This window comes from Chroicocephalus ridibundus, chromosome 1 (assembly GCF_963924245.1).
Source record: "Chroicocephalus ridibundus chromosome 1, bChrRid1.1, whole genome shotgun sequence".
NCBI classification, from domain to species: domain Eukaryota; kingdom Metazoa; phylum Chordata; class Aves; order Charadriiformes; family Laridae; genus Chroicocephalus; species Chroicocephalus ridibundus.
Genome location: NC_086284.1, coordinates 87219371 through 87235439, shown reverse-complemented (window position 1 = coordinate 87235439; position 16069 = coordinate 87219371). Strand labels below are relative to the sequence as shown.

At 38.0% G+C, this 16069-nt stretch overlaps 1 protein-coding gene across 4 annotated transcripts in view; it reads right to left on the bottom strand.

Moving 5' to 3' along the window:
• CDKL5 (cyclin dependent kinase like 5) overlaps nucleotides 1–16069 on the bottom strand; it is a 132032-nt gene that overhangs the window by 32666 nt on the left and 83297 nt on the right. For all 4 annotated transcript variants that reach the window (XM_063342554.1, XM_063342545.1, XM_063342570.1 and 1 more), the window contains 4 exons: nucleotides 15988–16047; nucleotides 9951–10041; nucleotides 5460–5649; nucleotides 963–1043 (listed from right to left, as the gene is read on the bottom strand). In XM_063342554.1, coding sequence (XP_063198624.1) covers nucleotides 963–1043; nucleotides 5460–5649; nucleotides 9951–10041; nucleotides 15988–16047 — 422 coding nt within the window. The remainder of the gene's footprint in view (nucleotides 1–962; nucleotides 1044–5459; nucleotides 5650–9950; nucleotides 10042–15987; nucleotides 16048–16069) is intronic.

Genomic DNA, 16069 nt, shown 5'->3' with positions numbered 1-16069 from the left:
TTCCAAGAAAACTGGCACAGATGGGCTTGGGACCACATGATTCATTTAGAGTTGATTAGCCATATCCACACTTCATATTTGTCCCAGCTCACCTTTAATTCTTAGGTGGTACCCCTGTGATTCTAAACCTAATTTTTGACACTGACTTTTTTTTTTTTTTCAGTTTACTGTGGATGAAATAACGGGAGGCTTGTACTGCAGCTTACCACAGTGATGTTTTTATAGTACAGTAATAAGGACAACAAGATGTGGTGCATACCCACGGACATGGCACAAATGCATAGCACAGTACTTGACAGCATCTGGCCATTTTGAGGAGAGCCAGCTTCTCCTGATCCCCTGTAAGAAACTACCTCAGGCCCATATCCTAGTTTGGCGATGGTTAACTAGCTGAATTGTTCCAAAAGAGGACTGAAGAGTAACTTAACATCCATGTTGTGTAGATGTGTGTGATAGCAAGGAGATTAAGGGCTCAGGTAAAAAAACAACAACAAAAAAAAAACAAAAACAAAAAAAACACAAAACTGTGCATCAACTTTGTCTTTGACAACTGTTGACATCCTCATGCTTATCCAACAACAAATGAACAACTCAGGTTAGCCTAATACTCTGTGGATTTATCTAAATTTATTACGGGTTGAGAGCTCATACTCCAGCATTACTAAGGTAACCTGTGCATCTGAATGTATGTCAATGTGAATGCATATTGCTGCAAACAATGGTGATTCTTTCGTCTGGACTACGTATTGCTTATCAAACCAGTCAAATTTGAATAGACTCTCCAGGCATTTGCAACGGATGTTTTCCTAATTCCTAGGAAATATCAAGCCTTGCTACAAACCATGGTGATATCAAAATATCTCAAAAGGAATTTCACAAGTACTTCTAAGATGTATTATATGAGGAAACAACAAATAACTTCCCATCATATTACAGACAGAAAATAAAATACATTTTCCTACCTTCATAAGATCAAGCAATACACCACTTAAAATTCCCAAGTATCTTCTCTCTAAAGACTGTGGATGGTTGACTGCTGGAAACTGTAAAAATAATATAGCATAAATATACTGAGAATGTAAACAAGGTCTACATGAATACAATGTTTCAAAAAATAGCAACTACACAGTAAATAAAGACACCTAATTAATGGGAATCATATGCACTGAAAAGTTAGTGGTTTATGAAATATTACAAAACGTTATAATGAAACAAATAACTGTTGATGTATGATATGCATCTAGTCAATCAAAGAAAGTATTCTTGATTAGTAGGGCAGTCAAGGAGCCTCTGTCAAATGAGTAATAATCAACTTAGATTTATAAATGTTTTTGTGGCATTATGATTGACAAGAGGTGGGAGGTTTAAAATAGATGCAGAAATAACATAAGTAATATATATTTAAAAAAGGGATTAAAAATAGCTTTGAGATAATTTTGGGAGTGCAAATACTGTACTAATTGAACACCAAAGATTAACAGACAATTCCAAAACGTTTTTAGTGAAAAACATCAAAAACTGAAAGGTTTAAGGTTCAAGATCGCTCCTGTGGTCATGCTGTAGTAAGAACTGGCAATGCCATGAGTAGTGCACACTGCTGAAGGGCATCTTTTGTCAACTAGAGTCTGGACAAAACCTGATAAAGGTAGTGTTTGAAACTAGCCCTGTCTGGCAAGCAGAACAGGACCGGTAGGGATGATTCGAAGAAAGGAAAAATAAAGCACAGAATTGGGTTTTTTTTGTTTGCCTTGTAAACAAGACAAGAGTCAAATAAAATGAAGACAGAATCTTTTCTTTTTATCAAATGAAAGAAGATTTGCTCAATATTTCATTGCTATAATGTAACATCAAGTACAATAAGTTGAAAAGAAACAGACAACAGTGATCCATTTCCAGGCTGCGGCATGCGTTAAACTGACAGCAAACAAATAGATAAACTGATTTCAGTGAGGTAACTTCAAATTTAAAAACTAAACATAAATGCCAGTGTTTGCAGAATTAGAAATTAAGTCCAGATTTCCAACAGAGGCATAAAAAAACCTCATGGATCTAACTTACGCTGATTTTAGAGAAAATTACACATTTGAATTCCAGAGAAGCCTCTGGAAAAAAACCAAAACCAAACACAAACCAAACCAAAACAACAAGCAACCAGCCTATCGGCATTAATCCCAGTTTATCCAAAACTACACAATTGAGCTCCAGACACTGTTAGCAGTTCCCAGAGTTGTGGAGTTTGCCTAATACTATTCAAGTGTTTCAGTTGTAGCCTGGCTTGATCCCACCCACACTGTATGTATTTTCTAAAAAGTCCTCTTAAGCTAACACATCAAAACAAGAATACTGACAATAGGAAGCATGCAACGTTCTCATCTACTGGTACTTAAAAGTCACCACTATATGTCTAAATGGGCTCAAGTGATACATAAACTATACCCACATACATTATTGAGCTATAGTTTAAAAATCAATGAAAATACAAGAAAACAATAAAATTCGAGCCAGTAATTAAGACAGACAACAGCAACAAAAAATAAGCACAAAGATAAACGAACATTTTGAGTGGAATTTTGCTACAGTATAAAAGCATATCAGAACTATATGTTTGGTCAAAAATTTCAATGAACATTAAGTCTTAAAGACTTTTATTCCTTTACTTTCACTTGTATATTTTTCAGCTCTCACATCTAGTGGTTGTTACAGTTAGGTGCATATATTTACATGTTCACCTTCCTCAGATTAAATCCTAGCTTCAAACCTATGCTTTAAAGAGCAAGCCAGTACAACCAACCATTTCCAAAACCGCATTTTATTTGGAAGCCGAATGCATTGCATACGCACCGTATGTGCATAAGTGTTAGACCACTATGAATTGCTACCCATCATTTTTACTGGCATTACTTTTCATAAATTACATTACATGAGCTTTGAAGGAAAATGAAAGAACACAATAGTTTGAATGCGTTTGTTCCTAAATAGTCTCTGTATTTTTCTTTTTACTTTGCTTTCTTCTGAAGTGGTTTACTAATAATTGAGAATTTTTTTAAGTCCAAGTCTGCTATGTTGATATTAGACAGTAACCTAAGTGAACCAAGGCTTCCACGCTTCTTCCACTTTTTACATGAACCAAATGGCAAAATATTCTTGTCTTCATCTAGAATGACCACCATAAAGAAAATTTTACATCTGTAATGATTAGAGAAACATGAAAATACGCTGCAGCCATGCAAAGCAGTAATATGAGATGGCTACTCACTGGGATTGTTCAAATTCTCCAGCCTATTTATAACTTATTTGTAGAACAATACTTACAGCCATACATTACCACTTAAATTTTCCATAAAGACATGAGCCTATTGGTACTTTCTGATTCTGTATTATTTTATTTCCTCGGGCCTTCAACATACCATGGATGATTTCTTCTTCAAAAGGACTGAAAAGAGATCACTAAATACTACCTAAGCCTCGGAAGTGACGAAAACTGTGTGTATCTATCTATATATATATGCGTGGAGGAAATAAGCAGGCAGCAAAGACAGAAAGTATGCAAAAGTGCATCTGTATACGTGTCCCTGTGGTGCTGGAGTGTTCATATTAGAATTTTTTAAATCCTGTGCTACAGTACCGTAACTCACAGTAATGTAGAAATTCCCAAAGCCTAAACATATGGATAAACAATTCCATAACATGGGCTAGTTTCTATCTTGTGAACACACAGCACCAGATCCAGCTTGTAAATAATAGTTTGCATGATCACAGCATACCTTCTATCTGCTATGCAACAGAAAATCTTCCACTATGCTACATTCAGAAAAAAGTGTACTTTTAAGGTTGTCTTATAGCATGGAATAATTTTTTCCCATGAATCAACTAATGAGTATCACATTTCAAACCAACATTTTTTGTAGTATTTTTTATGTTTAAGCCATTATTCAGACTTCCCTTCAGTATTCAAAAACAACTCTCTATCATTAGTATCCTGACTTTACAGATGGAGCTAAGGCAGCAGCAACATGTCTGCCAAGTAATAAACCATTGATCCAGGATGAGAACAGAGACTCGTAACTCTGAACCCTGTGCTAATCATATTAGGTCTATGCTGTCTTCTGGAATTATTGTATTTTAAAGCTACAAAACAAAAGATACTTCATTCTCATCCTAAGACATTACAGGCCATTTATCCAAATAAGATTACACTGCAAAACTAGAACTGCTGTAAAATAACGTTGAAGAGGCAGTTTATTTTGCTTACAACTTTTAAATCATTGCTTTCCTGAAAAGGAGTACAATTTTTTTAAATAGAAAAATCTCATCCAGCCCACTGTTCTAAACAGCATTAAATACACATAAGACCTTGCAAGAAATGCTTGTCTAATCGTTTTCTTAAAACCCTCCACTGATGGAAGGTCTACAAACTTCAACGAAACCTCTTAGGAATTAGCTATCCTTGTAGCTAAAATGATTATCCTAACACCTTAAGCCAAGTATTTCTTGTCTTATCACCATATCAGCTAATTTATGGCAACCTTTAACATGTTTTAAGACAACTAGGTTCGCCTTCTTTCCCATTCTCTAAATTTTGTCTTTTACAGAGTAAAAGTCAAATCTCAAGTCTTTAGCACAGATCAAGTCTCCTAAAAACTTCATGTGTCTCTTCATAGGATTTTACACTAATGATTTCAAAGCATTTATCAAGATCATAAATTCACCTTTCTAACCAACATTCATTAATAAAAAATGACAACCAAATCTGAGTTATAAGGAAACATGAGTACAATCACTGACCAGGTATTGTTAAAGACAACAGAGCTATTATATATTGCTTCTGGCATTTTGCTATATTGTGCATCCCAACTTGAGCAGCTTCTCCACTCTAGTGAGTCTCTGTCATTACATGGTATTGGCAAACCCCTGAAAGGGGAACGATGCTATCAGTAGGAAGAGCTTTTTTACTCACGTTGCTTATGACATCTCCCCAGGAATATAAGTCAAAAGGCAAAAAACTCTTCTGCCATCATAACAGCATCTATGGCCCAGATCTTCCCAACATAGTAGCCTGAAGACAGCAGGCATGAATTTTCCACACTCTGAACTGACAGAGTTATGCCACTAAACTTCACAGAGCAAACCTGGCAGGGTAATGCTAAACTAGGTATAAATGCACACTTGCATGCCAAGAAAAGTCAAAGAAATGAAAGAAAATCTTTAATCAACTTTTAACAGTAAACCAAACATACTTATAAACCTCAATACTGGTGTAATCAGAATTTTACTTTGTATTATGAATGACTTATAATCTAAATATCCCATACTTACACAGAAACACACGCGATAGATAACGCACCATGTAAATGAAAAGAGCCTTCACAGCAACAATGACTATAGTGTGAATACTATGTGAGTAAATTAAAAAAAAAAAAAAAAAAAAAAAAAAAAAAAAGAACAAAGCTTTCTCTTACCCGCAAGCCATGGAAGCGTGGGTTGCTGTAGAAGAGCTTCATCTGCTCGGCTGGCAGTGGGCCTAGCACCTTCTGAATGGTAAAGAGCTGGTCAATCTCGCTCTCGCCAGGAAACAAGGGCTGCCCGTCACTCAGCTCTCCCAGGATACAGCCTACAGACCACATATCCACAGCCTTTCCATAAGGGGCTCTGTAAAATTAATGTACAATGTTTTTTTACCTACTGGCACTGTCTTCTTACCAAGCTGTTTCAATTTAGTGGCTATATTTCCTGTGGCCTGCTTCCTTACAACACAGAAAAGTAAACATCAATATTTAAAGAAACTAACTCAAATACCAAGCCTTCTGTTTCTGTTCTGGATTGCCTGATGTATCACTGCTTGAAACGGCAGGAGAGGAATTCTCAACTACCCTCAAGGATCTGGTTACCTTTGTGAAAAATCTTACATACAAGAATACAATACATACATACAATCTTTTCGACTGTGGAGCAGTTACCATTCCAAGTTAAACTAGCACTAACTTCCCTTCCGTCCAGGGGTTAATGACTGTGCTGTATTTCTGCATTACATTTCTTTTTCCATTGGGCTTAACAGGGGGATAGGCATACTGGGTCTGCCACCGGGAGAACAGAAATGATAAGAAACCTTTGTTTCAGCATTCATACAGAGAAATTTTAATTGGAGAGAAAACAGAATGCTCCTGAAAACTATTCCTTAAAAATAAACAGGTGAGGAAGTAACGAAAGCATCATAAAATAAATAATTCCTGGTTTGGAGCAAAGCCACAGGTGTGGTTTTGGGGAGAAATTCTGATGGGTGGTCTATGTGTGTGTAAGCAATGTTGTGTGGTGGGAGGATTGTACCTGGTATTTTAAACTGCTAATGACAAAAGAAGCCATGTCAGCAATGAAGAGGTGTAGGGAATTAATCAGAAACAAAACTAAGTGGTGTAAGTGTTACACCAGCAAGGGCTATACCAGCTTTTCTTGAGACTACATACAATGGTATTTAATGGAAGAAGAGGCAATAGGGATACGCTAGTCAGGAGAGACTATGGGCTTGAGGATGGTTTGTAAGAAATGTAGGACAGAAAATCGGAATGTAGAGAATGGAAGTTTGCATAAGAAGAGAGCAGTAGACTACTGCAACATTCAGTAAAGGCACAAACATTGAAGAAACACAGACTGTGGACGCTTTCTGATTTTCACTCTAAGGTTCTGTTCCTCGGCAAGCTTGTTTAGCTGCCTACCTCAACTGTGCAGCAGCTAATGCATTACATACTTTTGGCTTTTCATTGTTCCTACTATAGACCGAAGCAGCTCCTTTTCTGTATGCTTGAGTTCTTCCTTGTTGAATTTGTGAAAAATTTTTGTAAAAATCCTACTTATTCAAAGAATCTCTTTTGGATGTTTATGTTTGGATCAGAACAACTGGAGAATCATTCTCATGTCAAAGAAAAAGCATATAAAAAGAATGAAGACTAGAACAAAGACTAAACTGAAAACACATTTCACTGGGTGTCTTCTTTTTGAAACTTGTAATCCAACAACTCAACCCCTGTTTCAAGACATTTTTAAGTTACAGCTGGCTCACCTATTTCTGGAATAAGTTGTAGGTGACAAATCTCATCCTAAATCTGTTCCGTTCACTCCTTCTTTATGCTGATGATTAAAGATGGTTAGAGAAACAGCACCCTCAGACTAAAGAAAAAATATCTGACTTTTCCCCATGATTACTCATGATTAGTTACTTGACTTTATGGGGAGGACACTCGGCCAGAGGACCCTGCAACCCTTGTCATGATTTAATTAGGTGAAGGTGAGAAAGTGTTTCTAGCTGGACAATAGCCTGAGTGAAACTACAGGCTCACTGAGAGGCCTGGTGCAAGAATCTGAAAAAGCTGAAGCTAGGAAAGGTCCTAGCTTTTTTCCTGAAGTAAGACGCCAAAATTTCAAGAACCATTTGACTTTCAGAATCTGTCATGAGACACTGCAGTTCTTTCACAATCATGACAAAATCAAAGTTTGCTGCACTGGAACAGACTGCTGACAAGGAATCACCAGTGGCAAAGCAGAGCATGCCAAAACTCCTGAAGTACTGCTACCACAATGGCTCTGTGGGTTCATAATTCCCTTACTAATCTCGCATAGTGTCTACTTGTGGATTTGCTGAGACTCAATGTTTGTACTTTCTGTGATGCTGCTAGTCCAACCCACCCATTAGGTCAAGTTTGAGTGCCAAGGAAGGACTAATTTTTCTACACGCTGCAAAAGGCAACACAGATGAGAACAGACTCCAAAGCCAAGGATCTGCTCTTAAGATACTATGTGCCTCTACTGGAAAACAGTTTGTGAGAGTGCAACTAAAAAACCTACCTCTTTCTTATGACAGAAAAACAAGCACATCTTTATTTGCAACCCCTTTAATTGGCAGGTTGCTCCACTGAAATGTGAAATGGGGAAAAGGCTGATGGAGGCCGGGGCATTGGAGAACAATCTAGAGTTACAACTGAGGAATGGCCTAAAACTCCTTTGAGGCAGGGACCATTACCTTTCCTTGCTCACAAGAATAAAGGAAGATGAATCACAGTTTAAGAAGTTTCCACTATTTCCTCTGTAGTCAAACAGAAACAAATCACAAAACATCCATTTCTTAAGGCAGTGGCAGAGTAAACTGCAACTTTTTTGTTTGAAAAGGCATACTCAAGCCTCCTATTCTGCTGACTATCAGGATCAGTCTTGTCAGATCACAACAGGCAAACAATGCAAGAGTGATGTGGCTGGATAAATGAAATAACTTCTATAGGACAGAGACCATAAATCAGAAGTACTATAGTCTATTCGTGCACAAATTAGATTCTCCAAAACATGTTTTCATCTAGTAATTTGGTATGCCTTAAAATCTACTGGCTTTCAGCAATATTTTGCCATCAAAGGGTACAGAGTACTCTACTAACAGTTACCTGAGGCTCTCCAAAGTGAGTAGATTTTGTATGTTTTTTGAATAATTATGCATCGATTTCTTTCCTCTCCTGAAATTTAAGTCTTGAACTCTACCATAAAACAGAAACCTCTCTAGGACACATTTTAAAAATTGAAAAAGTAAAACTGTGTTTGTTGAAACATATGTATTTAATAATCCTGTGAAGACTTTTGAATATTAGATGCAGGTAAACGCAGGGAAGAGGGAATGGCTAAGATGAGTGTCTGGGAAATAGAAAAGGATTACCAAGAAACGGACATCACTTTGTGCCAGAAAAACTTGGCATTAAAAACATACACCAGCAAAGTTGAAGTCATATGCATTAAATACCCACACTCCCTCCCTTTCTCTACAAGGTAATCAAACAAATTTAGTCCATTACAAACAGACATGATTCCTGCTAAATTTCCTCTGGTAACAAAACAGTTTTTAACACTGCAAGTCAGATTAATATTATGTCTGTCAAGCTTTTCATGTCTTTCCCCTTAAATCCTCATTACTACTATAGACAAAGAGTAAAATGTCGTGCAACCAAAAAGGCCACAATTGATGCTTTCTTTCCAAGTTTTTTTTAATACTTACATATACACATACACACGCACACTTTGCTGAAAGCTTAATAATATCTGTTTTCTCCAAAATATGAAAAACTGAGCTTTGAGGTTTTTAATGGCAATTTTAACTTACTATTCTGCACATAACAATGCAACTGCCTACCAATTTGGTTAAGATTAGCACAGCTCTGGGAATACAGCGATGACTTCATTGACAGAATAATTACTATCTAATGCCTTACCTATTCAAGAAATATCTAGTTCAGTGTTAACCAAAGCTTTCAAGAAAGACTTGTTTCTCAGCAGCATGAAACATTTTGCTTAAAGAACCTTAGGAGTGACCAGTACTTTTTTGATTCATCCTGTGGCTACTGATTCCTTACTAACGCTAACTTCTCAATGCTTTATTAAAATGATTCATACAGCCTCCTTCAATAAATTCTTCCTGACTAGTTAAAGAGCTAGCACCATCCTGAGAGACTTCAGCAGTGCTGGCAAAGGGCAGCTGGGAAACAAACCCAAATCATAGTTTTGATCCAAAGGATGAAGAGAGCTAGGAGTGTAGCACGTTGAAGGTTGCACTGCCATTGCTATGCGATGTCCACCACAAGGCTGACAGAACATTTCATGCTACAGGACTACCATGGAAACCTCTTTTCAAGGGAATGGGGCGGGAGGGGGGAGGTGGGGGGGTGGAATCTGAAGTACATCTGTGATAATTCAGCTTTATATTTTAATCAGTTAAACACTGCTCAGCTCAAGACAGGTCAACACGTCAATGATTCATGCCAACTTGCTGGAAATGAACAAAAATTAATGAAATTCCAGAAGCCTCTTGAATCTTCCCTTTAAATCAACCACAGTTCTCCATCAGTAAATCTTATCAAAGGTGCTTGAAAAAATGCAAAGAATCAGTCAAGATTTATCATGGCAGTTCTACAAAATGTACTTACCCAAGCAAGAGTTCAGGTGAGCGGTACCATCTGGTAGCCACATATTCTGTATAGTTAGCATTGCTTCCTTCAGAGAGATTACGAGCAAAGCCTGTCAATGAAACAGTGAGATTATAATATTTTAATTTTTTTAATTTAATTTTTAAATACGGTATGCATATCACCACTGATTTTGGCAGTAAGAGGTTACACCTATTTAAATAGAGACAAATTGTTTACAAGCCCTAATGCAGAATTTCTCCAACAATTGCTTGTCTACTGACATGAAAGCTTTTATTGATACGACAGTGAAAGTCAGCATGTCTGCTTTAATGACTACTTTACTTACGTAAGAAGTCTGTGATTATTTTTGGTGCTTTGCCATAATCATAACTGATTGATAAAAGTTATCTGTCAGTATGCCATGCAAGCTATTGAACCACTGCCACTAATTTTCACCGAGATGCTGTTTGCAGAAGAAGATTCATGATGCTAGAAATGTAACATATGCATGGGGAGTGGACTCTTCCAGTCATTGATCCTAACTACCACAGCCTTACTGCGTTCAATTTTTTAAACTGGTCAAGAAACTATGTATTATTCTCATGTAAGGACACTCGTTCCCTGACCTGGCAAGGAATGAAGTCATCTCCCAAAAACTACAACAGGCACGCATCTACCACAGAGCAGCCAAACTGCTTTATAGCTGCATTTTGCTCACTCCACACACGTCAGCTTCCCACCTGCTTTACATCACATTTGTAACAAGGCTCTTCATGAATTAGGATCAGAAGCCACTTCCAAATTAAATTCCTCCTCCACATCATTTTGTTAAGAATAAAACCAAAATGTATACTTACTTGCGATTGTACCAAAACTTAACTTCTGTCCTAAGGCATAATAATTAAGATCACTGACTGAGAGAAGAGTGTATATACTGGAAAACCCAGATGTAGGAATAATTTAGATTTTTGTTTTCATTATCCTCTATTTATAAAAAGTCAGTCGAGCACCAGAGTAATGATGTTACTGGATTCTTCATGTAGAAGTACTCTAGGGCAGTTGCTGGCACTGTTTTCAGAAAAGTATTGAGTGTCTTTCTGTTTTCAAACAAATGTTTAATAATGAATCGAGACAGGACAGACAGATCTCAGCAGCAAGACTCCAGATGTGTAAGCTCCTTACTAGAGCTCAAACCGAGACAAATTTCTGGGACTGAAATGCAGAAGAAATATTTTCAAAATGCTTTCTTACTGGGATGTGGAATTAAAACTTGGTCCAAAATTCACTTCAGCGAAATCACTATAAGTCTTTCCATTATTGCACAAATCATGAAGAATAAAAATTCCAAAGTATCACAGAGGTATAAGGCATGATTTCATTTTCAGAATCAATAAGTGCTACTTAAATGCAACAGTCATTTTTCTTTATATCTGAGTTCTTATGCAGAAGCTGCCAAGATTACTTTTCCCACATGACTATGCTTGTAAGGTTGTAATTTTTTTTAATATTTTTTTTTCAGTATTCTGAAAGCATATGTCATTTGGCAGCTTAGTGTGAAGGAGCCCAGCCCCACTCACCCCTGTGGAACACTAATTTACTCCAAGTTTAAGTAAAGGTTTGGATGCAGATTATTACTATTAGACTAGTGATTTGAGAAAACAATGATAAACTTGTTACCGGCGTAGGTTACAGCTGTACCTTTTTGCAAGGTACCTCTACCATCAAGAGTTAGTAAACCAAAAGGCATGTATGATGAGGAACAGATATTTCAAAGTTGTCCCAAAATAACAATAATTCTGATCTGTTCCCATAAAGTCGAGCGAACATTACGATGCTGCTGGAGAAAAGCTGGAAAGGACTTTTTTATTACATGTAACATTGGGTTTGGGTAAATTTCTAAACATGACTATATTTAGAACTGCTTGGGCAGCCCTGTTTCTGTTTCAAGTTACATGACCCATCTGATTAATCTTGTGAGTGAAAAATTCATTCATGTGTTTAAAAAAAGAGAAGGAAGATAACCAGCGACTACACTGAAGAAATGGGACACTCAAAATGAACAGTGGGAAGTCAGTCCCAAACAAGGAGGCGGGTGGGAGATGCTGTCACATAATGCAAATAAACACATGTGCTAATGTAACGCACAAGCCTGGAAGCCCATGAGCCCCTGTGCACCAGAAGAATCAACAAGACAAGGATGCATGCTCCTCCCTCCAGGCCAGTGTATTGGAACTTGGTCACAGTCAGCAGCTACCATGTCCACAGATCATCAGTAGCTAATGTAGTCTGAAAAATTAGCCCACAGCTTTACAGACTAGGTGCATCAGGGATTTAACATGGCAAGACAGAAATTAAAATTATCATCATAGGCTTCAGTGTCATCTACATATTGTTGGGTGATGTAAGAAACCATTTTATGGATTCGCTACCACTCTGACTCTATGACACCATGGTGAAAGATGACGGACAGAATTATTAAGTCGAGAAAGCATAATACCTTTCTATGGGCACAAATACTTTTTTTTTTGTCATGGTGGAGTTAGCTTCCTCCATGGTGGAGTTCCTTCCTCCAGACTGTGCTGAGGTATTGATAAGAATTTTTTGATACAAAAATAAGAGAAGTTAAGTAGGGAGAAGATTAGACCAAACTCCAAACAGTGAGAAGGAACAAATTAGAACATGAAGACAGAAGGCGCTTTGGGTGAGAGCAACTATGAAAGCAACAGAGTTTGCAAATGTGTCATGATGCAAGGAAGGAGAACAAGCGAAATAAGAGATTTCAAGAAAGGACTTTATACAACTCCAAACACGGTAGGAGAGATGTCAAGGAAAAAAAGTGTGAGGAAAAAAGGAGAAGATTGGCAGTTTCTTATAGAGAAATAAGGCAAATTTGAGTTAGACACAAAGTAAAGCATTCTAACATTAATGACATGTAAGTACTTAAATACGTGCCTAGGAACACTAGGGAACCTCCATTATTCAGAAGCTTAAGAATAAGCTAAGCAAACACCTGTCAAGAATGACACAGGCATGCTTAATCCTTTCTTTGAGTAGGTGGAAGAACTAGAGAATTTCTTTAGGTCTTTTCCAGTCCTGTGTTTCACGATTTCTATGCTTATGCACCATACAGAGATTAGGAGATTGCTAAAACAAGTAATTTTGAAGCTCTGGTGCTGAAACAGCAAACACACTACTCAGAAAGCCTAACTACTTCCAACAGTCAGATGCTTCTGCTGTAATCGGCATTTTGCACCGTTCTCTTTTTCCACTTCTATTGGCAGAAATGACACCCACACAACATGTGTCCAGGCAAGCACCACATTCAATCTCATTTTTATCTAGCACGATATGTACGGAACACATGGCACAAGGATTACGAAGAACTATCTTGTTAGAAATTTATGAACTTTTCTATTCAAACTGTTTTGTCCACTGGGCTATTCAGAAACACCTAATTACTTCAATATCTGCATTGGGATGGATGCACAGACCTTTTCTTTGCATTTGTTATCACATGAGGAATGTGGTAGTTGTATGTAACAAGTACTCGTGTTCCAAAACACGATTTAAGTTCGATAGGCAAAGAGCATACATGAAATCACAGAATCATAAAATCATTTAGGTTGTAAAAGACCCTTAAGATCATCGAGTCATTGTAAACCTAACACTGCCAAGTTACTACTAAACCATGTCCCTCAGCACTACACCTACACGGCTTTCAAATACCTCCAGGGATGGTGACTCAACCACCTCCCTGGGCAGCCTGTTCCAATGCTTCACAACCCTTTCAGTGAAGACATTTTTCTTAATATCTAATCTAAACCTTCTCTGGCACAACTTGAGGCTGTTTTCTCTCATCCTATTGCTTGTTACTTGGGAAAATAGACCAATACCCACCTCCCTACAACCTTCTTTTCATGTTAAAAAGCAAATTCTTACATCCTAATCTGTACATGTTCAGGAAATGCTTGTGGCTAATACTGTTCTGACAGACATTTTACAGTAACAGCTATACTAGCTGTAACTAACTACTAGCAATAATGTCAATTAGCAAAAGGCTAAAAAATTAAGATTGATCCCAAATTAAAAGTGTTGCTTGGAATTTTAAATCCAACTAAATCTGGAACATGGATCAAAATTCAAAATAACCCACATGAACAATAAGAACAGCAGAAATTCCCCTAAGTTAGTTTGCCTTCCTTGAGGCTGTGCCGAGCACCATGAGTGCACTGTGATTGCGTTTTTTTTCCAAAAGCAGAAAGAGAATGTGGCTGGCGAATATGGCGTGAGCAAGCCAACGGAGCAGAATATCACTGCGCACAGAATTCACATCATCTGTATCTAGTGAGAAAACCATCGTCCAAAATGAGATCGTACCATTTGTCTAGCTTTTTATTTTCCTGTAACACTGTTGAACAGAGGATGCTGATGCAAGTCCGCATGCGCAAAGATTGTTAGCTGGCATATGCCAACTCTAATGGTGAATGTTACTTTCAGGGGGGACATCCCCCCCAGAAAACGTGGGAGGGTGGGCAAGGGCCAGCAAAGGCTCTTCCCCATGGACAGGGAAGGAGGTGGGAGTGAACAGTTGCCGTCCGGACCCATTCACACCCCTACTGGCTTTTCTTCCTTGCAATGCCTTTAGCCCCAGTAGGAGCACACACTGGTCAGGGGCAGGTGTTGCCTGCTAATTGGTTGTTAATCTCTGTGCAAAGCAGCGACTGGGTCCCTGGGCGGAAGGTGAAGGAGTAGAGGGAGAGCAAAGCGTCCCCCGGGAGAGCCCTGGCCCCGCCAGTCTCAGTGGAGTTTGCTTTGCAGGGGCAAGGCCCTGAAAATAAATGTGGGGTAAGGGAACATCCTGCCCTGACAGCTCGGGACAACGCTGCCAGGGCAGCCTGGGCACAGACAGAGCCACAGCAGTGCCAACAGGAAGCCTGTGGATACCGAAAAGGCCAAGGCACGGAGGGCACCACATAACAGTGTCCCAGTGTTCTCTCAGAGCTGTGCGGTTCCTTACAGTGCAGAATAAATTGCCCTTATTTCAAAGAACTCATATGTACCAAAACTCCTAAGGCTTTTCCTAGAAGGGTTAATGTTTCTGAATGCTTAATCAAAAAATGCCTTCAGGATTAAAAGAAATAAGCAGCACTGTGAATGACAAACGCCTTTTTTGTGTTCCTAAAAAACTATTTCAATCTATTTTTTTTAGCAGTTCTTTTCATTCAAAATTGCAGAGGTTTGAAATGGCAGCTTTCAAACTGCTCTCACTGAAAAGTGCCCTTGGGTAGCACTATGGAATTGATTTACCAAGCCAAACTGTAAGATTTTTAGAGGGAACATTATTTTATTCTGTGTTTACGTAAGCATTTAGAATAAAAAATACAGTTTGTGGGAACAGCGTACACTCCACCCTGTTGTCTTCTGGGGATTACTCACATGGGCCTTGTGCTCGGATGTTGATTCTTCAAAGCCTTAGAGCTGACATTAAACAGGTATTGATAAATCAGGGAACATCAAAGTTAACATTACACGTACAACTTTGACTCTGTCCTACAGCAATTCAGTCATTAATCATATGTGGACAGGATTCCTTGATTAACACAACAATAAAAGTTGACCTATAACTACATACATAACAGTCCATGAAAGCCAGTGGTTCAAATAAAAAGTATAAATTTATTGTGTCTTTACTAAACAATCTTTTCTTTAAATATACAGGCCAGAGAAACTTACAGTTTTGTTAGCCTCCTAATCATCTTATCTGCATTGTTCTCAGCTGAGTGCCAATAACACTGCTAGCAAAAACCTTGTCAAATTTAGGATGAGATAAATGCAGCATTTCAATTGACACGTTAATACAGGTATTTCACAGGGCATGCAAATCAAGCCCAGAGATCTCTCAAATTAAAATACTAGCCACAAAGCTGAATAAGTAATCTATTCTGACCACTAAATGGGTTTTAAACAGTACACACTGTATAATTCTCATAAGGCAAAATTCCACTGCAAGAGATTTTCTTTAAAAGGGTAAGAAGTAGGTATTTGTTTAACTTACCAAAGTCACACAGCTTCAGAACATCGTTGTGGCTTATTAAGAGATTCTCTGGCTTGATATCTGGAGTATCAGAGTGAGAGGG